We start from the raw sequence: 25,966 nt of genomic DNA, 5'->3' as shown, positions 1-25,966 counted from the left end.
ATCTGAACCTCCTCCATCCTCTCCTGGGAGCTGCCTGTGCCCAGCCCGCTCAGCCCAGAGGTGTGGGATGTGCCAGATGTGCTCATGTGCAGCCAGATGTGCAGGTGCTCAGAGCAAGATGCACATTGCAGGAGCAATGCACAGGGAGGAGTTAACCCACGCCTCCGACAACCACACCACCTTGGGCTGATGCTCCTCCAAAGCTCAAGAGGAGCCCCAAGAGATATCAGAAAAAAGAGTTTTTTCTATTTTCTGATCCATTTTGCACCAGGAAGGAGTCTGGTGGAACATTGTAACCCCACAGGCACAGTGACCCTTCTGCCACTCTGTTTACCAGAAGGGCCTCTCCTGGGTCATTGCCCCAGTGAGCAGGGCAGTGACCCACGGGGCAGCCGCTGCGGGGACATGAAAAGCTCGGCCAGGACAGTGACAGTGACATCTTCTCGTGCCGCGTGCCGCAACACGGGAGCACCGAGCAGAGGTGACTCAGCAGCACGGGCAGGGACAGCCGCTGCCTCCCCGCGGGGTCAGGGAGCTGCCGGGACGGCTCCGAGCCTCTGTCGCAGCCCGGCGGGGACAGAGCAGCGCCTGGGTCCCCGAGCCGCCCGGAGCCCCTGGAGCTCGGCACGGGCCGAGCAGGGAGGGCACACACAGCAGCCCCTGCTCGGCTCCCTCTGCGCTCTCCTCCCCGGAATTGCCTCGTTTCTCTCCCTGCTCGGCAGCACGGTGAGGATGGACGCCGGGCTGCTCCTCACTCTGCTGCTCCTCCTGCTCCTGCTCCCCGTCCTGGGGCTCCTGGTCTGCAGGCGTGACCCCAAGAGGAGCCGGCTGCCTCCTGGCCCTGCTCCGTGGCCCATCCTGGGCAACCTGTGGCAGAAGGATGTGATGCCCCTCTACAGGCACTACGAGAAGGTAAGGGACAAGGGACAAGGGACAAGTGGCCGTGCTGGACCCATCTGCAGGACAGCAGGACAGACAGCGGGACAGTCCCGTGCCAAAATAAAAGGGGAATCCCACGGGTGACTCTTCCTACCTTTCTTTTCTCTTCTTCCACCCTCATCTCTTGCTCTACCAGAACTGCCTAAATCCCTTCTGCTGGGAGCAGAACCAGCCCTGTTATCAAAGCCTTTCTCCTGTAAGGCACCCACGTGGTGACAATGCCCCTCAAGGGCCACAGTGCTGCTCCTGCCCAGAGCTGCTCCTGGACATGATGCTTTGAACCCCCAAAGGGGAACTGGGAGAAACCCACAGGGACAGGACAGGGACAGGGCTGGGACAGGGCTGGGACAGGGACAGGGCTGGGACAGGGACAGGGACAGGGCTGGGACAGGGACAGGGACAGGACAGGGACAGGTCTGGGACAGGGACAGGGCTGGGACAGGGACAGGGCTGGGACAGGGACAGGACAGGGACAGGGCTGGGACAGGGCTGGGACAGGGACAGGGCTGGGACAGGGACAGGGACAGGGCTGGGACAGGGACAGGACAGGGACAGGGCTGGGACAGGGACAGGGCTGGGAATGGGGTAAGGTCACACCTTTGAGGGAGGCATTTCCCCTCCTGCTGGGCATTCACCAGTGCTGTGGGCTCAATCCCAGTTTGAAATGAAGTGAATGAACTGGTGTGGGACCCTGGCTGACAGAGCTGCCCACCCCCAGCTCAGCAGCACCTACGGCCCCATCTTCACCGTGTGGCTGGGGCTGAAGCCGGTGGTGGTGCTCTGCGGGTATGAGGCGGTGAAGGACGCCCTGGTGGGACACTCCGAGGAGTTTGGGGGCAGACCCACCATCCCCCTCCTGATGCAGCTCTCCAAAAACTACGGTGAGTGCCTGGGCCTCTCCCGGATCCATCTGGGTGAGCAGATGGCCACACCCCTAGCCCAGGGAAGGGCTCAGCCCCCAAGAGCTGAGACACCCATTTCCTGCTCCACAAGACCCTTCAGGTCCTGTGACAAGGACAAGGACAGTATTAACTCCAGCTAGGCAGTTCCAGCTTTGTTTTGAGCCACTGCAGAGATCCTCATCCTTTCATGGACACTCTGCACACCTGCATTGTCCCCTGGCTTACTGCTCTGCTGCTCCTCAGAGCAGGGTTCCCACTCCTGGGGAGCAGCGGGGTGGGTGGGGGCTGATCTCCTCTGTGTCCCCCCAGGATTTGTCTCCGACAATGAGAAGAAGTGGCGGGAGCTGCGGAGGTTCACGCTCAGCACCCTGCGGGACTTTGGCATGGGGAAGAGCTCCATGTCCCAGAAGGTGCAGCAGGAGGCTCAGCACCTGGTGGAGCTGCTGGCAAAGCTCAAAGGTGACGTGGCTCCTGTCCCTGCTGGCCCTCTGGCGGGCAGAGGACACACGGGACATGTGGGGCCCCAAAGCTGTTTGCAGGGCCCGGTGTGGGTGATCCCTGCAGGGAAGGGCTGAGATCCAGCCCCATCCCACACAGGAGCTGCAGGGATGGGCTACAGGCACAGCTGAAGGGCCAGGAGGGAGATCCTGCTCTGAACTGGTGCAGGGATGGACACAACCAAGGAGCATTCCCTGCTGGAAGAACAGGAATAGGGAACAGAACTGTGTGGGCCTGGGAATGATCAGCGAGGACACTGCCCCAGTGACTCGGGCACATCAGGGTGATTTCCTCCTCTCCAGCAATACCCAGCTCCTGCCAACACATCTCCTGGGGCTTCCTGCAGGTGCCTGTGCTGCCCTCAGTCCGAGCTGTGGCAGGGAGGTGATGGAGGAGCCTCCAGCTCAGGAGGGCTCTTTGCTGCGGCTGCCAGGCCCCACAGATCAGGCAGGGTCCAAAACCAGGGGCTTGGAGTGCAGGGAAGAGGTGTTTTCTGTCTTGAAGCAGATGAATAACTGGTGGCTTTTCTCACTGCTGCTGGCTGCAGGCAATGCCTTTGAGCCCATGACCATGTTCAGACACGCCGTGTCCAACGTGATCTGCTCCGTGGTCTTCGGGAGCCGCTACAGCTACAGCGACGCCGCGTTCCTGGAGCTGCTCAACGCCGTTGGGAACTACGTCAGCTTCTTCCTGTCCCCCGTGGCCAAGGTGGGAGCCTGCTGTGCTCAGCACCCTCTGCCTGCTGCCCCAGGGGGCTGAGGAGGCTCCTGAGGAGGCTCCCTGCCCTTGGGGGACAGCGTGGCTGCGAGGGACGGGTGAGCCATGCCCTCTCCCTGTGCCCGCAGGTGTACAGCACCTTCCCCAGCATCAGGGACCTTTGGGGGGACAGTGTGGCTGTCAGGGGGCTCTGCCCAGGAGCCTGAGCCCCCTCCCTGTGCCCGCAGGTGTACAACACCTTCCCCAGCATCATGGACCTTTGGGGGGACAGTGTGGCTGTCAGGGGGCTCTGCCCAGGAACCTGAGCCCCGTCCCTGTGCCCACAGGTGTACAGCACCTTGGCCAGCATCATGGACCTTTGGGGGGACAGTTTGGCTGTCGGGGGGCTCTGCCCAGGAGCCTGAGCCCCCTCCCTGTGCCCGCAGGTGTACAACACCTTCCCCAGCATCATGGACCGGCTCCCGGGGCCACACAAGAAGGTTCTGGCCGACTGCCAGAAGCTGAAGGACCACATCCAGGAGAAGGTGCAGTTCCACCAGCTGACTCTGGACTCCAGCTGCCCCCGGGACTACATCGACTGTTTCCTGATCAGAGCAGAGAAGGTAGAGGGGGGGCTGCCCTCCAGCCTGGCTGCAGCCCGCAGGATCACCCAGACAACTCTGAGCCCCTCCCCACCACACCTTCTTGCAGGAGAAGGGCAGCCCAGAGACCATGTACAGCCATGAAGACCTGATCATGTCAGTGTTCAACCTCTTTGGGGCCGGGACTGTGACAACCAGCAACACCCTGGTGTTCTTCCTGCTGATGCTGGCAAAGCACCCCCACATCCAAGGTACAGCAGCAAAACACAGCTGCTCCTGTGCCCGGGATGCTCATGGGGCAGAGGGTCCCAGCCCTGGGAGGTCCTGCTTGGGGGCAGACCCAAATCATCCTGTGGGTCACCCGAGGGTGGGAGCTGATTCCCACAGGCCAGGGGGATCCGGGTGCTCCTCCCTGTGCTCCATCCCTGCCCGTGCAGATGGCCCTGGACTGGCTGTGGGAGATGCTCTGAGCTTGCCTGGTGCAGGGCGGGATGAGGGCAGAGACTGTTCTGGGCTTTCCAAGGGATTAGGGCAGGCTGCTCCCCCTCCAGCCCACCCCTGGGTTTAGGATAAGTGCCCGTGGAGGCCACTAAGAAACCCTGGGGAGGCTGCAGAGCAGGCACCCAGCCCCACTGCTGTCCCCAGCCAAGGTCCAGGAGGAGATCGATGCCGTGGTGGGCGCTGGCCGTGCCCCCAGCACGGAGGACAAGCTGCGGATGCCCTACACCAACGCCGTGATCCACGAGCTGCAGCGCTTCCACAAGAGCCGCATCGAGAACTTCCCGCGCATGACGACGCAGGACGTCCTGTTCAGGGGCTACACCATCCCCAAGGTACGGGGGTACCTGCAGAGAGGGGGCAGCGGGGCTTCAGGGCTATTTGCGTTTGTCCTTTGACTGTTTGCTCACGTCTGAAGGCCCCAGGTGTTTCCCAATCCTCGGTAGCGATGACCTTGCAGAGGGGAGCAGAGGCACGTGAGTGTCTGCCTGTCCTGCCCCCAGCCCGGGGCCCTTCCTTGCCCATCCTGGAAAACTGCTCTTCCCCTCATGGAGCTGTGCAGGGCTGCGGGGCAGGAGCAGGAGCCCAGCCTGGGCTGGGGCCAGGCCAAACTCCCAGCCCTTGGCAGATGTGGGGACAGATGTGGGGACAGCCACCCCTGCTGCCTGACCACGAGCACAGTGCGCAAAACCCACCCTGAGGGAACATCTCCTGCCTTGGGTTTGGGGCAGTGAGAGGGGCTTTAACAGCAATCCACAGGAGTAACTCGGCAATTTGTGTCCCATGAGCTGCACAGAGGCTGGCAGGACCATGGGGACACCAGAGCCCCGGGTCCTTTGTCCCAGTGGCACAGAGCCACCAATCCAGGCTGCCTCCCCATGGGAACCTGCCTGGGTACTGGGGTGCACACCCAGCCTCCCCCCCTGCCTAACCCACCCCAGCAGAGCCCAGGTGTGCACGATGTCCCTCCTCCATCCCTGCCCCATCCCTCTCCCACAGGGCACTCCTGTCATTCCGGTCCTTTCCTCTGTGCATTCCGATCCAACCCAGTGGGAGAACCCCAAAAAAGTGGACCCCGCACACTTCCTGGATGAGAAGGGCGAGTTCAGGAAGCGCGAGGCCTTCATGGCATTCTCAGCAGGTCAGCGGTGCCCCGCCCTGCCAGCTCCGTGCCCAGGAGTGCCAGCACGGGCACCCAGGGGCAGCACAGCGCCACCGCCCCATGGGCTGCGCGCCCTCCCTGCTGTCCCCCGGGGTCACCCCTCTCTCGTGCCCAGGGAAGCGGATGTGCCCGGGGGAGGCGCTGGCCCGCATCGAGCTCTTCCTGTTCCTCACCACGCTGCTGCAGAGCTTCACCTTCCAGCTGGCCACGGAGCACAGGGAGCTGGACTTGTTCTCCCTGTGGCTCGAGATCGAGAGGAGGGCGATCCCGGGCAAGTTCTTCGCTCTCCCACGCCTGGTGTCCTCCTAAGCTGGGAGAGCAGGACAAGGAAAGGCTCTCCAGGTGCCTCCACCCCTGCCCTGTGGCCACGAGGGTACAGCCACCACAGCAGGGACACTTTGGGCTTGGGGCTTCTCCTGTGAGACCTGTCAGGCACCTGTGCCACCAGCTCCATGAGCAGCCTGCTCCCAGCCCTTCCCTCCCCATGCCAGGAACACGAGGAAGGTGGCAGTGCTTCTCCTCCCCATCCCCATCCCATCCCATCCCATCCCATCCCATCCCATCCCATCCCATCCCATCCCATCCCATCCCATCCCATCCCATCCCATCCCATCCCCATCCCATCCCATCCCCATCCCCATCCCATCCCATCCCATCCCCATCCCCATCCCATCCCCATCCCCATCCCCATCCCCATCCCATCCCAACCCATCCCCATCCCCATCCCCATCCCCATCCCCATCCCATCCCCATCCCATCCCATCCCATCGCCATCCCCATCCCATCCCATCCCCATCCCCATCCCCATCCCCATCCCATCCCAACCCATCCCCATCCCCATCCCCATCCCCATCCCCATCCCCATCCCATCCCATCCCATCCCATCCCCATCCCATCCCCATCCCATCCCCATCCCATCCCCATCCCATCCCATCCCATCCCCATCCCCATCCCCATCTCCATCCCCATCCCATCCCATCCCAATCCCATCCCATCCCATCCCATCCCATCCCATCCCCATCCCCATCCCCATCTCCATCCCCATCCCATCCCATCCCATCCCATCCCATCCCAATCCCATCCCATCCCATCCCATCCCATCCCATCCCATCCCATCCCATCCCATCCCATCCCAATCCCAATCCCATCCCATCCCATCCCCATGTCCCTGCTCGAGCTCCTCGTGCCAGGGCTGCCTGGGGCTCCTGGCTGGGCAGGGGCTCTCTCAGTTTGGTGAAGGATTCAGAACAATAAAAATAACCATCACAACAGGATGCTGGTGTTTACAAGAACATTTGTGGTGCCTCTTGCATCCATTTCTTCCCAGTGCAAGCCTCCCAGACACAGGATTTCAGCTCCATGGCTCTTCCTGGGGTGCCTTCACCTTTCCCAGAACAGCTCGAGCCAGGAAATCACCCAGGCATCAATCCAGTGCCACCCCTGCCACGGCAGGGACACCTCCCACTGTCCCAGGGACACCTCCCACTGTCCCAGGCTGCTGCCAGCCCCAGTGTCCAGCCTGGCCTTGGGCACTGCCAGGGATCCAGGGGCAGCCCCAGCTGCTCTGGGCACCCTCACAGACAGGAATTTCTGCCCAGTGTCCCATCTAACCCTGCCCTGCAGCAGTTGGAAGTCACTCCCTTTGACCTGTCACTTCCCTTCCTTGTCCCAAGTCCCTCTCAGCTCTCTTGGAGCCCCTTCAGGTTCTGGAGAGGGCTCTGAGGTCTCCCTGGAGTCTCTTCTCCAGGCTGAACAATTCCAATTGTCTCACCTTCCAAAAACACACACTTGCTATCTCATCGCTGGGCTGTGCTTCTGTGATTCCTTCACAGCAATACTGAACTCCAGGAACCCTCAGGAGCCCGTCCAGCCCTGTGTGCAGCTGCTGGAGTCTCCCTGGGGGGAGCAGGCAGGGTGGGCCGTGCTCCCAGCCCTCCCGTTCCCCCTGCCCGGGGTGAGGGTGCTGCAGAGCTGTTGTGTCAGCACTGGGGCTTGGGGACCCTGCAGAGCCTGGGATTTCAGGCTATGGGGGAAATTTGGGCTCTCCAGGGGTCTCAGAGCTGGTTTTGGTGGGGTTTGCCTTGCTGGGGTGCTCCTGCAAGCATGGACAGGGGCACAGCAGGGACTCTGCCCTGGGGGAGGTGAGATCAGGACCCGGTGAGTCCTGGGGTGCCTTGTCCCAAACGATGCTCAAACCAGCCTTTACTCTGGCTCTGAGCACATTTGTGACCTTTAGATGACTAAATCAGCTCTTTTCTTAATTTGGGGACGCTCAGGCAGGCAGAGCCACCTGCCAAAAACGTGTGTGACCGCAGCCTTTGCTCAGCCTCTGCTGAAGCCCTGGCTCAGCACTGTGCCTGTGAACTGCGTGACCTCTGGGCTCCCGCGTGTAAAACCAAACACGGCTTTGGGCCCAAACAGGTGTCTGAAGGCCACCTGTGCTCTGCTTCCCGGGGTGCTCCATGCCATCTGTGTCACTGCCCAGCCCAGCTGCGCTCGGGGCTGCCATGGTGCCCTGCCCTGGCTGCGGGTGCCCATCCTGGGGGAGCTGCTGGCATCCCCAGCTCCCTGACATCCCCCAACATTTCCCAACATCCCCAACATCCCCCGACATCCCCAAATATCCCCCAACATCCCCCAACATCCCCCAATGTCCCCCAACATCCCCGACATCCCCCAACATCCCCCGACATCCCCCAATGTCCCTCGACATCCCCCAACATCCCCTGGCACCCCGACATCCCCTGGCACATGCCTTCACCCTGACATCCCCCCTCACCCCGACATCCCCCGTCCCCACCCCTCGACATCTCCCGTCCCCGCGCGTCCCCGGCGCCGCCTGCTCCGCTGCGGGGCTGTGTCCGCGGGCTCCGGCAGCAGCCCGGGGCGGTTGCAGGTTTCGGTAACTGCCGCGGCCGTGCCGGTGCCGGTGCCGGGGAGCCCCGGGCAGGTGAGAGGCTCCCTCCCTTTGCTTGTGAATGTCCCGGCTCCAGCCGTACCCGTGCTGATGGAAATGCGGCGGCTGAAGGCAGAGGCTTTCCCCTGCTCCCAGCAAACCGGTGCCATGGCCTTGGCACGAGGGGCCCTGCTGTGCCCCTTGGAGCCCGGGGCTGTCCCCTCCCGTGCTGATCCTGGGGCTGTCATCTCCCGTCCCCATCCTGGGGCTGTCACCTCCTGTGCCCATCCTGGGGCTGTCCCCTCCCGTGCCCATCCCTGGGGCTGTCACCTCCCGTGCTGATCCCTGGGGCTGTCCCCTCCCGTGCCCATCCCTGGGGCTGTCCCCTCCCGTCCTGTTCCCTGGGGCTGTCCCATCCCTGGGGCTGTCCCCTCCCGTGCCCATTCTGGGGCTGTCACCTCCCGTGCCCATCCCTGGGGCTGTCCCCTCCCGTGCCCATCCTGGTGCTGTCCCATCCCTGGGGCTGTCCCCTCCCGTGCCCATCCTGGGGCTGTCCCCTCCCGTGCCCATCCCTGGGGCTGTCCCCTCCCGTGCCCATCCCTGGGGCTGTCCCCTCCCCTGTTGTTCCCTTGGGGCTGTCCCCTCCCGTGCCCATCCCTGGGGCTGTCCCCTCCTGTGCCCATCCCTGGGGGCTGTCCCCTCCTGTGCCCATCCCTGGGGGCTGTCTCTGTGCTGTCCCAGAGAACAGGAGTGCTCCCAGCGCTTTCCTGTGATTTGCACAGAGCCAAAGTGACGAGTTAAAAACCACCCAGCCCTTCCAGGGCACTGCTGGCAGTGCTGCTGTCCGTGGCACCAGATCTCGAGCACTTCCAGGACTGTACATTCCCTGTTTTCCAGCTGGCCAAGCTCCAGAACGTGCCTTTGGCCCCAGTGCACTGAGTGCCCTGCCAGGAAGGCCCCGATGCAGGGGACAGCTCACCTTTGTCCCCAGCTGGTGCAGATGCCACCATGGCTCCTGTGTCACTCCCGTCAGGCTCTGATGGCAGCCAGCCCAAGGACTTTACTCGTGCCCTGCCATTCCAGCTGTCCATGGCCATCCTGGGTAAAGCTGCTCTGATTTTCCAGGGCTTTCCCCTGAGGGGAAGGGAAGGTTTGCAGAGGGGATCAGCCAACCTGTCCCTTGAACTTCCCAGGGCTTTTGGATCAGAAATCCCTGGACGCCTGCTCTGCTGTGAATGGTCACTGGGAGCTCCTGGTGCGGCGGGTCCGGGAGGACAGGGAGTGTCAGAGCACAGTCCAGAGGAGCCTCCTGCAGCTGCAGGTGGGACACCTGGGCTCCTGCCATTATCATGCACCTGAAAAAGAGGGGTTTGCTGCTGCCCAAGCTGTTAAATGGGAATTCCTGTACCAGAGGCTGCCCCCCAACTCTGCCGTGGCCCTTCCACCTCCAGAGCAAAGCCAGGTGACATTTCACACTGTCACAGGAACAGCTTTTAGTCTCCTTTAGAGAGCCCGAGACTCTAGAAATGCATCCAAACATTCTTCAGGAAAGCCGATTTTGGTCACAATGAACATTTCCAGAGGTGCTGGAGGTTGGGCAGAGCTTCAGCAGCTCCCAAGGCAGCTCAGGAATGAGCTCCACTTGCTCCACACAGGGCAAGGGAAATGCACGGGCTCAGTGAGGAGCTGGGGGCTATGGCTGGAGCACGGGAATGCAGAACTGCTGGGACAGGCCTGGCCTGGCCAGCAGGACCTGCCACAGGGCGAGGTGGGAAGGAGCCTCCCCCAGGAGACAGTCTGGACTCAGCTCTGTGCTGGCCTTCAGAAATGCTTCAGGGAAGATTTCACAGGCTAAAAATGAATCTTGAGTCTTGACTGAGGTGTTTTGAGAGCCTCCCATCTCAGTGGGTTTGGATTCTGAATCAACTGAGTGCCTGCCAAAGATGAGATGAGCTCAAAATTTTGCTGCTTATTAAAAGCTTAAGATTAGAGTTTGGGGAAAAAAAAAAACAACAAAAAGCAATTATTTTTCACCAGAAGTTAAACCTGAGGTAGATAGAGTGGTAACTGCAAGCCAGGTCTCAAGGAGAAGGCAGAGTGGGCAGCTCAGCTCTGCAGGGAGCCCCAGCAGCTGAGGAGAGGAGCAGCATGCCCTGCCAGCGTGGGCTCTGCAGTGACTCCTGCCTCTGTTGGGTTATTCCAGGAGTTGTGTCCTAGAAAAACCATGCCAAACTATGCTAAAAGAGTCGATGTGCAAATTCCCCAGTTAAACGATGAGGGTGAGGTCACTGAAGTGAAGGACAAGGAGCAGAAGAAGAGGCGCAAATCCAAGGTTTGTTGGATGCTGCATGTCAGTGTTTGGGGAGGAGAGAGGACAGCTCATGGGAGACAGCACAGTGAATTTGGAATTGCTTCATTCTTTCCCACTCCTGCCTTTGGATTGCCCCATCCTGAGCAGCTCATAGGGACCAGGGATTGCTCAGCACCTTCCTACATGGGAGGGAGTTTGGGAGGCATTCCCAGACTTCAGCCTCACTCCCGTGTGTCCCCAGTCATGGCACAATCCTAGGGCCAGGGGCCTTCTTCCCTCAGAATAAAGGGTGCAGCTCTCAGGGCTTCCATTTATGCCACAGAACACGGCCTGGGAACAGCCCTCGACTAAGCAGGGCCTTGCTGCACTCTGGTATTCCTTACTCTGGGCTCCTCCCTAGAGCTGCTAGGTTCAATAATATAGAATAATCTCCATTCCTGCCTCTCTGAGTTACTTTTCCTTATTTCTCTTGTCATCAGACAGAGGATTTGGGTCTGCACGAAGCCTATCGGGAACTGAAAACTGACAAGATCGAGCTGGAAGAGAGGAATGTCTTCTGTGGCCCCTACAAGACCTGTGTCCTCTTGGAGCAGTGAGTAGAGTGCCCAGCTCTGGGGCCAAGAGCAGCTCTAGGAAAGCTGTTCCATTCCCTGTGATCCTCCTGGATGGCTGGAGAAGGGTCCCTCAGTGTCAGTGTTAAGAAATCTCCATTTTTAAAATAAAGATGCCAAGATAAGCTGTTTTTAAAGGAATAAGGGTTGGTGATCCATGGTGTATCCCGAGGGATATGGGGCTGGGAGGAGCCCTCGCCCCTCTGCCCACCCTGATACCAAGGGGGAAGTGCAGATTTAGGGGCTGTGGTGGTGCCCTGCAAAGGATTCACCTCTGCCCACCGTGCCCAGCTGAAGGAGGGCAGTGCTGAGCCAGGCCTGCTAAAGCTCAGCCAGGCACTGTTCCTGGCAGGTCTGACAGGGCAAGGAGAGCCCATTTCAGCGGTGGGGACTGGGTGGCTGCTGGCAGCAGGAGGCTGAGACTGCTCCGTGTGCCAGGAGGGAAGGAGGAGCTGCGGCTGCACGGCCACGCCGGGCCTGTCAGAGCCCTGTGCCTGCGTGAGGACAGAGGGATCCTGCTCAGCAGCACCAGCCTGGAGCCCAGCATCAGGTGAGGTGAGGGATCCTGCTCAGCAGCACCAGCCTGGAGCCCAGCATCAGGTGAGCTGGGGCTGTGCCAGGACACCCAGCCTGGAGCCCAGCATCAGGTGAGCTGAGGGTTCCTGCTCAGCAGCACCAGCCTGGAGCCCAGCATCAGGTGAGCTGAGGGATCCTGCTCAGCAGCACCAGCCTGGAGCCCAGCATCAGGTGAGCTGAGAGCTCAGCAGCACCAGCCTGGAGCCCAGCATCAGGTGAGCTGAGGGATCCTGCTCAGCAGCACCAGCCTGGAGCCCAGCATCAGGTGAGCTGGGGGATCCTGCTCAGCAGCACCAGCCTGGAGCCCAGCATCAGGTGAGGTGAGAGTTCCTGCTCAGCAGCACCAGCCTGGAGCCCAGCATCAGGTGAGCTGGGGGATCCTGCTCAGCAGCACCAGCCTGGAGCCCAGCATCAGGTGAGCTGAGAGCTCAGCAGCACCAGCCTGGAGCCCAGCATCAGGTGAGGTGAGAGTTCCTGCTCAGCAGCACCAGCCTGGAGCCCAGCATCAGGTGAGCTGAGGGTTCCTGATCAGCAGCACCAGCCTGGAGCCCAGCATCAGGTGAGCCGGGGCTGTGCCAGGTTCACCCAGCCTGGAGCTCAGCATCAGGTGAGCTGGGGCTGTGCCAGGTTCACCCAGCCTGGAGCCCAGCATCAGGTGAGCTGGGGCTGTGCCAGGACACCCAGCCTGGAGCTCAGATCAGGTGAGCTGGGGCTGTGCCAGGACACCCAGCCTGCCACAGTGAGGGGAGAGGGAGGGACAGGGGCAAACGTTAATGCTGAGCCTGACCTGCCGCTGCAACTGCTGTGACACCTCAGCAGAACAGCTCCTGATTTTAACCTGTGTGTGGGAGCACAGCTGGGCACGTTAAATAAGAAATAATAATGGAACCACATGGAAGGAATCCTAAAGTTCTCCTCTCTGCAGGTGCTGGAATATTCACAGTGGGGCCTGTGTGAGAACCTTCACGGGTCACTATGCGACCATCACCTGCCTGCATTCCCACCAGGAGCACCTGGTGTCAGGAGCTGGGGATGGCATGGTGAAAGGTGAGGGCACTGGGAGCTGGGGATGGCATGGTGAAAGGTGAGGGACAGGAGCACTGGGAGCTGGGGATGGCATGGTGAAAGGTGAGAGCACTGGGAGCTGGGGATGGCATGGTGAAAGGTGAGAGGTGAGGGCACTGGGAGCTGGGGATGGCATGGTGAAAGGTGAAAGGTGAGAGGTGAAAGGTGAGGGACAGGAGCACTGGGAGCCCCCAGCCAGAGGGAACCACTGCAGAACCATGGGCAGGCGGCTGTGGGGAGTGAGCTGTGAGTCACAGCTGGGGACACGTGCACACACAGTCTCTGATTATGTCAGGGACTAAATTCTCATTATTTCTGCTTTTATTCAGAATTAGTGGCTTTGTGGCTGTAATGCCATCCCAACTCTTGGGCAAGTGGCATCAACTATCAGCTTTGCCAGATGTTTCCTTACAGAATCAAGGTGAAAAAGATGTGCTTTTTCTGGACTTCACATTTAAATTGTTTGCCATGCAATTATGCTTTTTAAGCCAGCACTCAGCTCCTCACAGCTGCAGGTACAAGGTGTGACTGTAATCCAATAGTATTTTTTAAGGCATGTTGTACTCCCAAAACTCATCACTGGGGCAGATGCATTTTTAATTCTCCTCCTTGCTGCCCCAGCAGTGTGGAGCCTGAGGAGTGGGGAATGCCTCAGGACTCTGATGCACAGCAGCCCTGTGGGGGCAGTGAGGATGGATGGGACCCACGTGGTCAGTGGGGGTCACCGAGGGCTGGTGAAGATCTGGAGTGCAGAGACAGGGGCTCTGATCAAGGTGAGTTTCCTCTGGGGTGGATAATTCTGTGCTAAATGGTCACCATTCTCTGCTAGTTTATGACAGTTTTTTTGCGTTTGCCAAAGACTTTCTCAAAAAGAAAATAATCCCATGTAATAAAGATGGAAAAGGGATGTAATTCCATGCCAGGAGCTCAGCAGCAGCACCAAGCCCAGAACATTTCAGTGACTATAAAACAATCACAGTTATCCATGGGGGGCACTGGTACCATACCACTATAAAACCATGTTAGGTTGGTGTCCTGAAAGCCATGGGACACCTCAGACAGATTTACATCCCCATTACTGATTGTGTTGCACCTTCTTCTTTTACTTTGCAGACATTAGAGAGGCACCAAGGCCCAGTTCTCTGCTTGGCCTTTGACCAGTGGCACCTCGTCACAGGGGGCGGTGATGGATATGCCCTGGGATGGAGCATGTTGGGAAAATTTAGGAGATGCCTGATAGCTTTCTTCCATCCCAAGTAGGAATCAGATGTGTTTCAAGTTGTATTCAACAGTGGACTGAAACTGTACAGAAAAAGTGCCCCTTACAGGACCAGAAAATGCCTTAATTACCAGTCTGAGGATTTGAAATATCCCACTTGCACCAATCTTTATTTCAAAGGCTCTGTCAGACACCCCACGGTCACAAGAAGCATTTTCAGTTAAGAGCTGGAACAATCTGAAATGCAAACCCACAACCCTTTCTCACAACCAGGGGTGACCAAAGGCAGACAGCACAGCCCAGTATTGCAAGGATCCCCCGCTGTGTGCCACAGGGTGTCACATCACCTGGGCAGGAATAGAGGTGGCCCAGTTTCATGCTGACCAACTGTGAGTTACGCCATCCTCTCAGACTTAAATTGTATCTAGAGCTGTGAAAACTGGAGGATCGTATGGCTTTCATTGATTTTCCTGGACATAAAACTGAAATTTCAAATGCAGCAGATGGCCACGACCATATGGTTGCTATGGGGAGCATGGAATCACAGAATCCCGGGATGGTTTGGGTTGGAAGGGACCCTAAAGATCACCTCATTCCACCCCCCTGCCACGGGCAGGGACACCTTCCAGTGGAAGGATGCACGGGGCTGTTGGTTTGGACATGACCTGAGAGGTCTCTGTCAGACCTGTGCAATGCCCTGATCAGCTCCTCAGTGCAGGCTGCTGCTGCAGCCAGAGCTCTGCTGCTCCTGCGGGCTGAAGGAGCTCGCTGACCATTTCCCCCTGTGTGAGCACCATGGAACACCAACTGGCCTGGTGTGTTTGCAGGGAAGTGCTGTCCCTGGAGTTCCTGTACCTCAGAGTCGTCAGTGGCTGTGCTGATGGATGCATTCGGATATTCAGCTTCCTGACTGGCACCTGCCTCAAAGTGCTGGAGCCCAGCGGCAGCGGGGACCCCGTGTCTGCTCTCTGTGTCGCAGGCAACAGGTGGGTGACAGCAGCTGCCAGCAGCCTCTGGCCCAGGTTTGGTGGATTGCACTGAAATTCAAGGAACTGTGCGTTTTTCCTTCTCACAAATAACTTTTAAAGGACTCCACTATTTATTAGCTGCTTCAATGATCTGGTTTAGTTCACAGTGTCTGAAAAGATTTCTTCAGTCTCTTCAGCAATGTACAATCTCCTGTTTCTCTACAGCTGAAGATACAGACCCAGCTGTAAAGCTGAATTCAGAAATTCTTAGGAGGTTGGAGAATCAAGCCAATACCTGACAGTCTCTGCCTGTTCCCTGACCTACAGCCTCTTTGTAAAGGCCAATAATGAGAAATCCTTCAGGTTCATTCACTTTTGCACCTCTAACTAAAGGTGGCTCCCAGCTTCTGTGGAAGCAAAGGGTAAAACATTGCTGTGGTTTGAGGGCTGGGTTGGCCACACTCTAAAACACAGCAATAAATGGGCAGCTATGAAGGAATTGACACCAGCCCAACCAGACCAGCACAGCCCTTCAATCCACACTTAGATGTCCCTGACAATATGGTATTTGTACCCAGGTACTCGCATCCTTTAGCACTACTCTGATCTAGCTCTGTCCACTGCTGGAAATTTTCACCTTAATTATTTTTAAATTAATTTTGCCATGGAGCTGAATGAAAAGAACACCAGAGACTCTCACAGAGCACAAGTTAAAATGTGCAGTGTCTGATTGATGGGGTCAATCACTGCTGCTCCTTCCCGGAGAGACGATGATCTCAGATCTATTGGAGGCCGTGGGGTTTGCGTTGCACAGGAGCCCCTCAGGCAGGACCTGCTGTGTCTGTGATCCCTGTGCTTTTATGGCTCTCCCCTCCCTCCTGCAGGGTGCTGACCAACTCCCCCAGCAGGCTGCTGCTGCTCCAGTTCGAGGAGGTGGCGTGGGACTATTCCCTCCCTGCCGACAGAGAGGTGCCCAAGGAGGACAGGAGGTCCCAGAAGGGGAAGCGCCAGGGCACTGGTGCAGAGCAGCAGCGAGCTCCAGACAAGTCCCCAAAATCTCGCCAGAGACCAAAGAGCCGTGGAAGACCCAAAAGTATCACACTGAGCCTCTTCTTTTCTGGCTTTTCTAAACTGAGCTACAAACCAAGCAGGCACTGCCCCCAGCCCAGCCAATATTCAGACTCTGCTGTTGTCAAGAGCAGATGTGCTGTTCCATTTCAATGGTTCTGTCATTTTCTAGGCTTCTGTGAAACCCTTCTGCCTTTTTACAAGGGTTTGGTGTAACTTCAACACATTTTTCAAGACAGGCACTGTCATTTTCCAACTGAGTAAGACAGAAATCAGTAGTAGTATTCATATTCGCACAGCTGGTGGGCTTGGAAACACGCTGCTGATTCAGGGCTTGAATTATTCATTGCAAACACCCGAGAAAGTGAGAGAACACCTACATTCAGGATCTGCCATCACTGGGAAAGGCAACTGCCCAGAAACAGGCACCTTTTCAATTGTAACACAGTGATGTTATTTTGTTTTTAGTCAGAGCTATTCAATGCAGTGTGATGACAAATCCTTCAGCTCTACAAACTGAGTATTGCAGATAAAGTGATGGGCTGGGAAAAGGTTCCTGCTGTCCAGGCCAGCAGATGCCAGCTGATGCTCTGCTTGGTAAAAGACAGGACCCAGGGAACAGCAGGAGCTGGGCCAGGGCAGTTTAGGCTGGAGACCAGGGGAAGGTTCTTCCCCCAGAGGGTGCTGGCACTGCCCAGGCTCCCCAGGGAATGGGCACGGCCCCGAGGCTGCCAGAGCTCCAGGAGCCTTTGGGCAGCGCTGCCAGGGATGCCCAGGCTGGGGTTGTTGGGGTCTGGGCAGGGCCAGGGGCTGGGCTGGGTGATCCCTGGGGGTCCCTCCCAACTCAGCTCATTCTGTGATTCTCTGACTCTGTGCTCTGCAGTGTGTGGGAAAGCCTCTCAACCCCAAATGTGTTGCTTTGGTTTTGGCTACAGGTGATGAAGCTGAACCGGGCTCTGCTTCCCCTGCAGCTGAGGAGGCAGAGGCCACTTTGGAGTGTGAGCTGCCCCAGAGAGACCCAAGGAGTCCCATGTCCCCTGACAAGTTCCTCCTGACGATCGGCACGCTGCAGAGCTCCTGCAGGGCCGGCGCAGGCAGCCGCAGCCCCAGCCTGCTCTCTGCAAGGGCCAGGGCAGCCCAGCAGCAGCGCCCCGGGCAGCGGCCGGTGCCCAGGGCGGCCCTGCAGCACCAGGAGCAGCGGTGCCGGCTCCAGCGCGCCAGGCTGCACAGCCGTTCGCTGGCCGTGGCAAAAATCTCAACTCCCTTTGAAACCAAAATGCTGCGGCTCAGGCTGGAGAGCTCTTTGCACAGCCCCGCTGTGAAATCCTCCATTCCTGCTCCCTGTGTTGTACGTCCCAAGCTCCGTGGCTCCCTGGGAGAAAGGAAAGCTCCCAGTGGCCGTGGGAAAGAAACTCCTGGTTCCAAAGACGGGCATCAGCTCATCGATCTCTGCACAGCTTCTTCAGAGCTGATCCAACCAATGCCTGGCAGGGCTGCAGAGATGAGGAACAGAGCTGCCAGGAGAATAAAGCCCTCCTGTGCCTCTGCTTCCCGCAGGGACAGTGGGTTCAGGCTCCTGACTGCAGAGCAGGAGCTGCGTGAGGCAGCTGTGGCAGCTCAGCACCAGGCACAGCAGGCAAAGCCCATGGAAGACAAAGACAGAGCCAGAAGGAAAGCCTGGCTGAGGAAAATGAAAGGCCTACCTGTGGATTCTTTTACTGGGGAGAGGAAAACACCTGCTCCAGAACTTGGGCATAACACATTTATCTGAGGTGATCCCCAGGTCTAGACAGCAGCCATGACCTGGGATTCTGGTGTCCAGCTGAGTCTGCCATGTGGCTTTAAGTATAAAATACAGATATATTCATTTATATATATTTAAGTATGTTTAGTTTATTTAAGTATACTCCCTGTGTTGTAAGTGTAAAACACTGCCCCACTGTAAGTTCTCCTAAGAAATACTGTTGGTATATTCAGCTATTTGTCAAGGCAGGGAATGGACTGAGCTCTCTCCAGGATTTAACTCCCTAAACCTGCTGTTGTTTCCAACATGGCACTGTCTGACACCAACACAGCTCAGGATGGGCTCAGTCCTGGGAGAATAATAATAAAAACTTCTTATCAGAGCTTCTGTGGATTGATTAGGGTGTAGAAGATGAAGATGTGTGGACTGAAAGCTGATGGATCGGTGACACAAAGTCTGCTTGGAGGCTGGTAACTGGGGGTTGATGCTGGGTCTGATTTTAACATCACCATTAATTAATGCCCCAGAGCATGGGCAGGGTGCCCCAGAGAGGTGCTGCCATCCCGAGGGAGCCAGCCAGGCTGGACAGAGCTGAGGGAACCCTGGGGAGGTCCAGCAGGGAGGCTGCAGTGCTGCCCTGGGGAGGAGCTGCCCCAGCCCCTGGGGAAAGCAGCTTAGGCTTCATTTCTATGAAATGCAAAACAGGGTAAGGGGTTCAATCTCCTCATTTCTGTGGATAAATGCCTACTTGCACTTGACTGCGGAAGGTTTCCTGTCCATGGCAGGGGGATGGAACTGGATGGTCTTTAAGGTTTCTTCCAATCCCAACTACTCTGTCATTTTGTGGTTTCCAATAATGCTGAGAACTTAACAAGGTGACAAAAGCCTTTCTAGTATTTGAAAAACGCTATTTATCTAGCTTTGAGTGTCTGGGCTGGCGTACCAAAAATCTGTTTTATCAGAGGTTTGAGAGAGGCCACTTCTGCCCATGGTGATGCCAAGGGGCTTTCAGCAGCTGTTCTGGTTTGAAATTAGAGTCTCTGAAACTCTCCCCACGTTGGGGCTGTGATTAGTGTGGGTTTGTTTAATTCAATGCCATCTTCGACTCGCACACGCTGGGACGAAGCCAGCGAGTGTGTCCGCGGGGAGGCTGGCAGCTGGCACGGCACAGGAACCGAGCGGCGGGGCGGATGATGGCAGCTCCGCCACACGATGGCAGCTGCTCCCAAGGAACGAGGACAAACCCGCCCGGCTGCGGCCAAGGAACCGCGCCACAACCCGCGTCTCTCAATAAAGCCTGGTAGAAAAACAGCACGGAAGGGCTGGTTCCTTTTTGGCCATGACGAAGTGAGGAGGATCACAGGGTTGTGTTCAACTTGGGAGTCCGTAAATCAGCAGCTCCCTCAAGCTGTGGGCGTTCAGGGGCCAGCACCCCGGATCCCCCCGCTCCCTTCAGGCTGTGCCGGTTCCCGGGACCCCCTCAGGGTCCCCCCGCTCCCCTCAAGCGGTGCCGGTCCCTCAGGATCCCTCCCGCTCCCCTCAGGCGGTGCCGGTGCCGGTTTCCCGGGATCCCCCCGCTCCCCTCAGGCGGTGCCGGTTTCCCGGCCCCCCCCGCTCCCCTCAGGCGGTGCCGGTGCCGGTTTCCCGGGATCCCCCCGCTCCCTTCAGGCGGTGCCGGTCCCCCCGGGCCCCCCCGGGCCCCCCCGGGCCCCCCCGCTCCCCTCAGGGCCGTTGGCGGGAGCGGCCCCGGCCACGTCTCGCGCCCGGCTCCCGCTAGCGCGCACGCGCAGGGAGCGGAGCGGCGGAGCGGGGTCACGGGACGCGCCACGATTGGTCCGCGGCCGTGACGCGAGCGGCGAGGCGGAAGTGGCGGCTCCGACCATGGTACGGGACCGGGACCGGGGGATTGGGCATGGGACACGGGACACGAGACCGGGACCGGCATTGGCATTCGGGACCGGCGTTGGCATTCGGGACCGGCATTCGGGACCGGGATCAGGGGCTTGGGCATGGGACACGGGACCCGGGACCGGGATCTCGAGACCGGGGCCGGAGCAGGGGCCTGGGCACGGATCATAGGATCCCGGAGCGGGACCCCCTTCCCACAGGCCCCGGGCGAGCTGCGGGGCGCGGAGGCCCTTCCTGCCGTGACAGGCCCGCCCGTCCGTACCAAGGGCCCCGCGGGGCTCCACGGCCGGTGCCCGGCGCTGCGTGACACGGCCGGAGCGGTGTGTGACACGGACGGTGCCGTGTGTGACACGGCCGTGCCCGGTGCTGTGTGACACGGCGGGAGCGGTGTGTGACACGGCCGGAGCGGTGTGTGACACGGCCGTGCCCGGTGCTGTGTGACATGGCCGGAGCGGTGTGTGACACGGCCGTGCCCGGTGCTGTGTGACATGGACGGTTACCTGGCAGTGTGTGACACGGACGGAGCCTGGCAGTGTGTGACACGGACGGAGCCTGGCAGTGTGTGACACGGACGGTGCCTGGCAGTGTGTGACACGGGCAGAGCTGCTGGCACCCACAGCTCGGGGCTCACTTGGCACCACTGGGGCTCACAGCAGAGCAGCTTCTCTCAGTTCTCCGTCCTGGCCGCAGTCCCGGGCAGTGACTGTCCTGGAAGGCTCAGGAACAAAAACACTGCCCCAGCTGGAGTCACCGGGCAAGGAGGGCACGCGTTGGAGGCTGTGTGCCAGAGCCAGGTGTGCCAGAGCCAGGTGTGCTCTTTCCACACCTGGAAGCAGTGGGGTTTGTGATCAGCCCAGCTGCAGCTCACCAATCTGAGCCCCGATGATCCTTTCTGAGATCACACTGTAGGCTTGTGTGTGGTTAAATCTTCACCTTCTTCCCAAATGAATTCTGATCCTGAGGTGCCTCCGTGGTTTTCTGAGTGATGAGCACTGTCCCAGGCTGATGTTGAAAACATCAGGTTTCATTTTTCTCCTGTAACCCTTTGCCTCTGCTCCCCCCCTCAGGACAGCAGTGATGACATTGAAGATGTGTCTCTCTTTGATGCAGATGATGATGCATCCAGGAGATCCAAAAAGTCAAAAATAAGGTTGGTGGGGACAGAGGGAGTTTCTGGAGTGTCTCTTCCTTGTGTCACCTCCCAGGCAGTTATTTCCCATGTTTCAAGAACACTGGGTTCATGTTACAATGCTGACCCTTACCCCTGGCAGTGTCACTTGTCTGCAGGAGCTGTGACTGTCCTGTCCTTCATTCCAGGCACCCAGTGGCATCATTTTTCCACTTATTCTTCCGAGTCAGTGCCATCGTTGTTTATCTGCTCTGTGAGCTCTTAACCAACAGCTTCATTGCCTGCATGGTGACCATCATCCTCCTCCTGTCCTGTGACTTCTGGGCTGTAAAGGTGAGTTCCTCTTGTGCTTTTTGTTGTCTTTGTCTTGTTGTGTAAAAATAATCGACAGTGATGCTCATGTCTCAGAAAAGTCATTTCTTTGTGCCTCTCCCACAAAATGGTACCCCCAAAACACCCTCAAGTGCTGGAGGGGATTGCAGAGCTTTATGAAATAAACTCTGACATCTCTGTGCACTTGGTTCCTTTGGGAAACCAAGGGGAGAGCATTTGTTAGGCTCCCTTTTGAGGCAGCCCAGGCTTTGTTACCTGCTCAGAAGCACCACAGACCTGCTGGATCTCTGAGGAAATGGCTTGTTGTGGCTCTCATTCTCCCAGTGTGAGGCAGACAGGCGCTGTGGAAAGCAGCAGCCCGGCCCTGAGCTGTGGCAGGAGGGTTCTTTGGCACAGGACCCCAGAGCTCATGGGTTCTCCTCTCTTGCAGAACGTCACAGGGCGGCTCATGGTCGGCCTTCGCTGGTGGAACCAGGTGGATGATGATGGCAGGAGTCACTGGGTGTTTGAGGCCAGGAAGGTTGGTGATTTGGTTCTTGTACTGCTGTCTGCTTTAGGAACCCCTGGTGGTTGGTGGTGCTGCTGGAGAAGGGGCGGTTGCACAGGGAACGTTTGCTGGCAGCCACAGATCCGTGCAGGCTGCTGGATGAGCTTTCTGATTGTTGGGTTATGAAAAAGTTCTCACGATGTATTGATCTGGCTTAATATAAGTACTGTAAGTCTGTGGTTTTTGGAGGTAGGAAATGACTCCTTTGGCTGTTTCTGAGCTTTGTAACTGAACCTTGCAGGAAATGTCATTTTTCCCAAATTACCCTTCTAGCTCCAAGCATTCAAAGAGGTTTTGATGCTGCTGCCTCCAGTGATTCTGAGAGAAAACTGAAAAGGTTCCCTTAAGTGGAAACACTTCCTGTTGCAGAGATGTCTTTGTGTGATGTGGAAATTAATCCTGGAAGCACCCAGTGCTGTTGTGTGGAGGGAAATCCCAGGGAGTGTGGGGATTCTGCCCTGGTTTTAAGGATGTGGGATCTGTAGGATGGAGCAGCCTGGTCACTGCCATTTCCTTTCTGTTCCAGGTGTCAGCACAAGGGGGTAAGACCTCATCTGAAGCAGAGTCCCGAATTTTCTGGCTGGGCCTGATCACCTGCCCCATGATCTGGGTGATCTTTGCCTTCAGTGCTCTCTTCTCTTTCAAAGTGAAGTGGTTGGTGAGTGCCCCCCGGGCTGCTCTGGCCCTGCCCTGTCTGAGCCAGGAGCTGCCAGCTGCTGATGCTTTTCCCTGTCGCAGGCAGTGGTGGTGATGGGGGTGGTGCTGCAGGGAGCCAACCTCTACGGCTACATCAGGTGTAAAGTTGGCAGCAGGAAGAACCTGACCAGCATGGCAACCAGCTACCTGGGCAAGCAGTTCCTGCGGCAGGTGAGGCCCCCAGGGCAGCCCTGGGAAAGCCAGAGGGGCTCGTTGGGGTTCTGGGCTGTGCAGTGGGGCCCTGCCCACGCTGCTGCTGGGGAGCCTGAGCCCGTTAATTAAGGCTCAGAGCACTGCTAATTGCTGTCACCCAGGGCTGTGGTGTTGGCTGGTGCCGTGGGAATTACTGGGATGTGACTGCTGTGCTGGGAGTAACACCTGGCTGAAAGGGCTGCCACTGCCCTCTGTGTTCTCCCCCACCTCCACCCAGCTCTTCCAGCAGCTCCTGTTCTCCCCCAGCTCTGGGTCTGCTCCTTGCAGGAAAGGGAACAAATGTTGCAGCAGGAGCAGCCACCCCATTTCCACCCCACTGCTGCCTTTCCTGGCGGTAATGATGACCCTGGCAGAGGTGTTTTGGCTGCCCCAGGTTCACAGATATCTGCTGTAATTGCTGCCATTGCTGTGAGCAGAAGCTCAAACACTGATGACCTTTCTGGCACTCTGTGCTGGGCCCATCCCCTCCTTGGTTTGCTCCTGAATTCTTGTACCCTGCCAGGGCTTACCCAGGTGCCCAGGCCAGTCTCAGGCTCTGGCAGAAATGAATGGTTTTGCCCCAAAATCCCAGCAGTGACTCACAGAGTTCTCCTGCCCTCTTTGATCTTGCCTCCTGCAGACCATGGCTACAGAGGAGCAAGCAGCATCCTGAGTGTGGTGGGAGCCTCCAGCCAGGCTGCATTCCCAGCAGTGACCAACAGAGAAGTTGCTCTGAGCAATCTGGGAGCTGCACACAAGGTGTGAATCAAAAGAAGTAAATAAATTGTGCAAGACTTGAGGTTAACACTCCTGGCAACTTATATTCCATTTTCCACTAGCAGTTTGTGTTTAAGTCTTCTCTTTAGTTTGATTAACAAGAATTAATTTGCTTAAACTTTAAATTAAAAGATAGCCTGAGTGGGTTTCATAGAGGTTTAGAGCTACTGGATGAGTTAAAAAAAATTTGCTGGAGATTCTTCAGAAAAGCCATGTACAAGCCAAGCCTTGGGAACTCTCCTCCTCCTTCAGCACTTGGTGCCTGGGTGCTTTCAGCTGTGGGCTTTCAGGTTTGGCTCTTGGAGGTTGTTGCTACAGTTTAAGGAGTGATTTTTTGGCCCTGCATCCCTGACTGTGTGACTGGAATGGCTCTGAGTGGCTGCAGTGAGGGGCATCTGAAGGAAATGGAGCTGCTGGGAGATCCCTGAGGTCCCATGGCAGCTGCAGAAGGTGACCTGTGAGCTGGCCCTGGTTTCTGAAGCCTTCACAGACCCTTAGGAGAGCGTCCTAAAGCCCTGGATCTGTGGGATCCCTGCAGGCCTGGGCCTGTCTGGAGAGTAGAAGAGCAGCAGAGTTTCCAGGGAAGGCTGCAGCCCTGTGTGCCTGGCCTGTCACCCTGAGGCCCCGGCGTGTCCTGGAGGGGACCCTGGGGCCTGGGGCTGCTCCTCAGGGCAGCAGGGTGTGGGGATGGCAGCTCCTGGCCCAGGGGTGGCACTGGCAGGGTGTCACCCTCCTGCAGAGCCGCTCTGTGCTGTCCCTGAGCTGGGGAGAGCCCTGCCTGGGGGCAGTGCTGTGTCTGAGCTCATCCCTGCAGAGGGACCAGCCCAGCTCCTCCTCTGGAGCCTGTGCTTCCACAGCAGCAGGTGCTGAACGTTCTGGGCCAGGACTGGGAATGAAGGATTTACATGATGGTTTCTTTCTGACTCCTGTGTGCTGTGAATTGTGGGGTTGCATTGCCCTGGTTCCTGTCCCTGTGCTCTGCAGTTCTGGCAGCTGTACGTTTGTTTAACTCTGATTGATACCTTCCTTTTGTAAATACGTATTTATAAAATCTTGAAATTAAAATGCTGCTTTGTTTAACCAGCCCAGACATCCCTTCTGTGGTTCGTGGCTCAGCTTCATTTCCGCCCCGTGTCCTTGTCAGGCACCTTTAGCAGGAGTTCATTGTCCATTCAAACTGTTCCTCAGCTCTGGCACAGTTCTGTCAGCCAGGGCTCTGCAGTTTCCCCTGGGCAGACTCTGCCCCGGCTGCTGGAGCTGTCACCACACTGAGCTGAAGTCGTTGTGTCCCCAGGGCTCCTCTCCTCTGGAGGGCACTCAGAGGTGCCCTTGCTCCGTCCCACACACACCAGAGGAACTTTAGGGCCCATTTCCATCCAAGGGATCAGGCATTTTTAGGGAATCAGTGTTAGGAGGCCAAATTCAGTCAAACCCCCAAGTGGAGACCCTTCAGCAGCCACAAGGCGCGTGCAGGTCCTGCAGGGAGGAGTGGGAATCCTCCCTGCTCCAGCCCAGCCAGCCCCTGTTTGCTGCTGGCACAGCTCCAGCCACGAGCTGCTGCTTCTAAAATGTGTTAAAAGCTTTGGAGCCAGTGTTTATTCACCTGCTGCCAAAGCTCCCCCCAGACTCCTGGAAAACAGGGCTGTTCTGGAAGTTGCAGTTTATTTAACCAAGGACAGAGGCATTTCTTAGTAGGTGCCTTTAAATAGAGCCTTCTTTGGGTTATTTTTAGCTCTTGGCAAACATTCAGGCTTTTGGCTTCTGAGAAACTGGCAGTTTATTGCATTCCTGTCATGGATCAGAACCAAATTTCTTATCTCTGCTGCAGCTGGGTGTAAGTCTGGTTTGATTCTCACTTGCAGTGTGCTGGGGTTTCCTGCAGAGCAGGAAGTGGGAGTTGCCTCAGAGCAGAGAAATTCTCTGAATGTGCTTTTTTCCACAAGCCCAGGACTCCACACGGAGCCAGCTTCTTCAGCATCAGCTGGGCAATTAATGCTGGCCCCACCTCAGACCTGGGTGGGGCTGAGCTGGAGGCTTTAGAGAGCAGAAATACTCCTGTAGTAGTTGTAGTAGTAGTAATAATAATAATAATAATGATGATGATGATGATGTACTCTTTGCTCTGAAATAGTGAAATCTGGCTGGGGCTGGGATGGTGCAAGCACAGCTGGAAGCTGTGATATTCCCCAGAATATTTGCCAAAGCCGTGCTAAGGTTCTTCAGCTGACTGTTCTCTCCCTGAACCCTACTCTGTCCAAATCCCAACAAGTTTGCTCACATGGGAGCTGCACTTTCTACTCCGTTGTTCCTCACATTCCTCCAAGAATCCTCAAAAACCACCAGGACCACACTCGCCTGGTCCCACCCATCTGGCACCGGCAGAACCATCAGTCTGGGGATTCATTCTCCCTAAGTTCAGCCCCGAGAGCCCCAGGGCCCGTGGAGTCGTTGCTCTGAGTTATCCCTCTCTGTGTCACCAAGCTCCTTCCCTTAGTTCCCTTTGGGTGAGCTCTGTAGCGTTTTCTCCTCCTTTTCTCCTCAGTCCAGCAGTGTGTAAACAGCTCCATGGTGACCCCGAGCCCTGAGTCACCCAGCTGTTCTGTGTGATCCAGAGCAGGGAGGGCCCAGC

General features: G+C 57.6%; 3 protein-coding genes across 4 annotated transcripts; all 3 read left to right on the top strand.

Annotated features, from left to right (window-relative positions):
- Positions 1-405: 405 nt before the first annotated feature.
- On the top strand, positions 406-5,606 carry LOC129128001 (cytochrome P450 2C5-like). The gene is made up of 10 exons (XM_054645024.2): positions 406-479; positions 726-912; positions 1,658-1,820; positions 2,151-2,300; positions 2,887-3,047; positions 3,482-3,658; positions 3,747-3,888; positions 4,283-4,470; positions 5,135-5,276; positions 5,413-5,606. The coding sequence occupies exons 1-10, from the start codon at positions 406-408 to the stop codon at positions 5,604-5,606; spliced, it is 1,578 nt and encodes a 525-aa protein (XP_054500999.2).
- Positions 5,607-9,201: 3,595 nt separating this feature from the next.
- Positions 9,202-17,782, top strand: LOC129128213 (F-box/WD repeat-containing protein 10-like). Its single transcript, XM_054645356.2, has 11 exons — positions 9,202-9,295; positions 9,387-9,514; positions 10,397-10,525; positions 10,984-11,096; positions 11,468-11,665; positions 12,617-12,738; positions 13,381-13,529; positions 13,870-14,012; positions 14,803-14,961; positions 15,828-16,018; positions 16,947-17,782. Exons 1-11 carry the CDS (start codon positions 9,202-9,204, stop codon positions 17,780-17,782), a joined length of 2,262 nt encoding a protein of 753 aa, XP_054501331.2.
- A 1,764-nt stretch (positions 17,783-19,546) lies between these two features.
- Positions 19,547-24,420, top strand: TVP23C (trans-golgi network vesicle protein 23 homolog C). Of its 2 annotated transcripts, XM_054645216.2 has the most exons (7): positions 19,547-19,639; positions 20,731-20,813; positions 20,981-21,125; positions 21,556-21,645; positions 22,199-22,330; positions 22,411-22,539; positions 23,201-24,420. In XM_054645216.2, the coding sequence occupies exons 1-7, from the start codon at positions 19,637-19,639 to the stop codon at positions 23,231-23,233; spliced, it is 615 nt and encodes a 204-aa protein (XP_054501191.1). In that variant the 5' UTR covers positions 19,547-19,636; the 3' UTR covers positions 23,234-24,420. The 2 variants fall into 2 exon arrangements, with proteins under 2 accessions (XP_054501191.1, XP_077044414.1); XM_077188299.1 differs by lacking the exon at positions 20,981-21,125 and having other exon boundaries at positions 19,621-19,639.
- Positions 24,421-25,966: the final 1,546 nt, after the last annotated feature.

This window comes from Agelaius phoeniceus, chromosome 19 (genome assembly GCF_051311805.1).
Source record: "Agelaius phoeniceus isolate bAgePho1 chromosome 19, bAgePho1.hap1, whole genome shotgun sequence".
Classification (NCBI taxonomy): domain Eukaryota; kingdom Metazoa; phylum Chordata; class Aves; order Passeriformes; family Icteridae; genus Agelaius; species Agelaius phoeniceus.
Note: the sequence above shows the minus strand (reverse complement) of the source record. Positions and strands in the feature narration are given on the sequence as shown.

Bases quoted from the DNA above. Each gene is read 5' to 3' on its own strand.
- LOC129128001 (XM_054645024.2), top strand. From the start codon at position 406: ATGAAAAGCTCGGCCAGGACAGTGACAGTGACATCTTCTCGTGCCGCG. The intron at 913-1,657 runs GTAAGGGACAAG...GCCCACCCCCAG, and splicing joins TCTACAGGCACTACGAGAAG to CTCAGCAGCACCTACGGCCC. The intron at 2,301-2,886 runs GTGACGTGGCTC...TGCTGGCTGCAG, and splicing joins GCTGCTGGCAAAGCTCAAAG to GCAATGCCTTTGAGCCCATG.
- LOC129128213 (XM_054645356.2), top strand. From the start codon at position 9,202: ATGGCTCCTGTGTCACTCCCGTCAGGCTCTGATGGCAGCCAGCCCAAG. The intron at 9,515-10,396 runs GTGGGACACCTG...GGGTTATTCCAG, and splicing joins GGAGCCTCCTGCAGCTGCAG to GAGTTGTGTCCTAGAAAAAC. The intron at 12,739-13,380 runs GTGAGGGCACTG...CTGCCCCAGCAG, and splicing joins TGGGGATGGCATGGTGAAAG to TGTGGAGCCTGAGGAGTGGG.
- TVP23C (XM_054645216.2), top strand. The intron at 20,814-20,980 runs GTTGGTGGGGAC...CCTTCATTCCAG, and splicing joins TCCAAAAAGTCAAAAATAAG to GCACCCAGTGGCATCATTTT. The intron at 22,331-22,410 runs GTGAGTGCCCCC...TCCCTGTCGCAG, and splicing joins CTTTCAAAGTGAAGTGGTTG to GCAGTGGTGGTGATGGGGGT.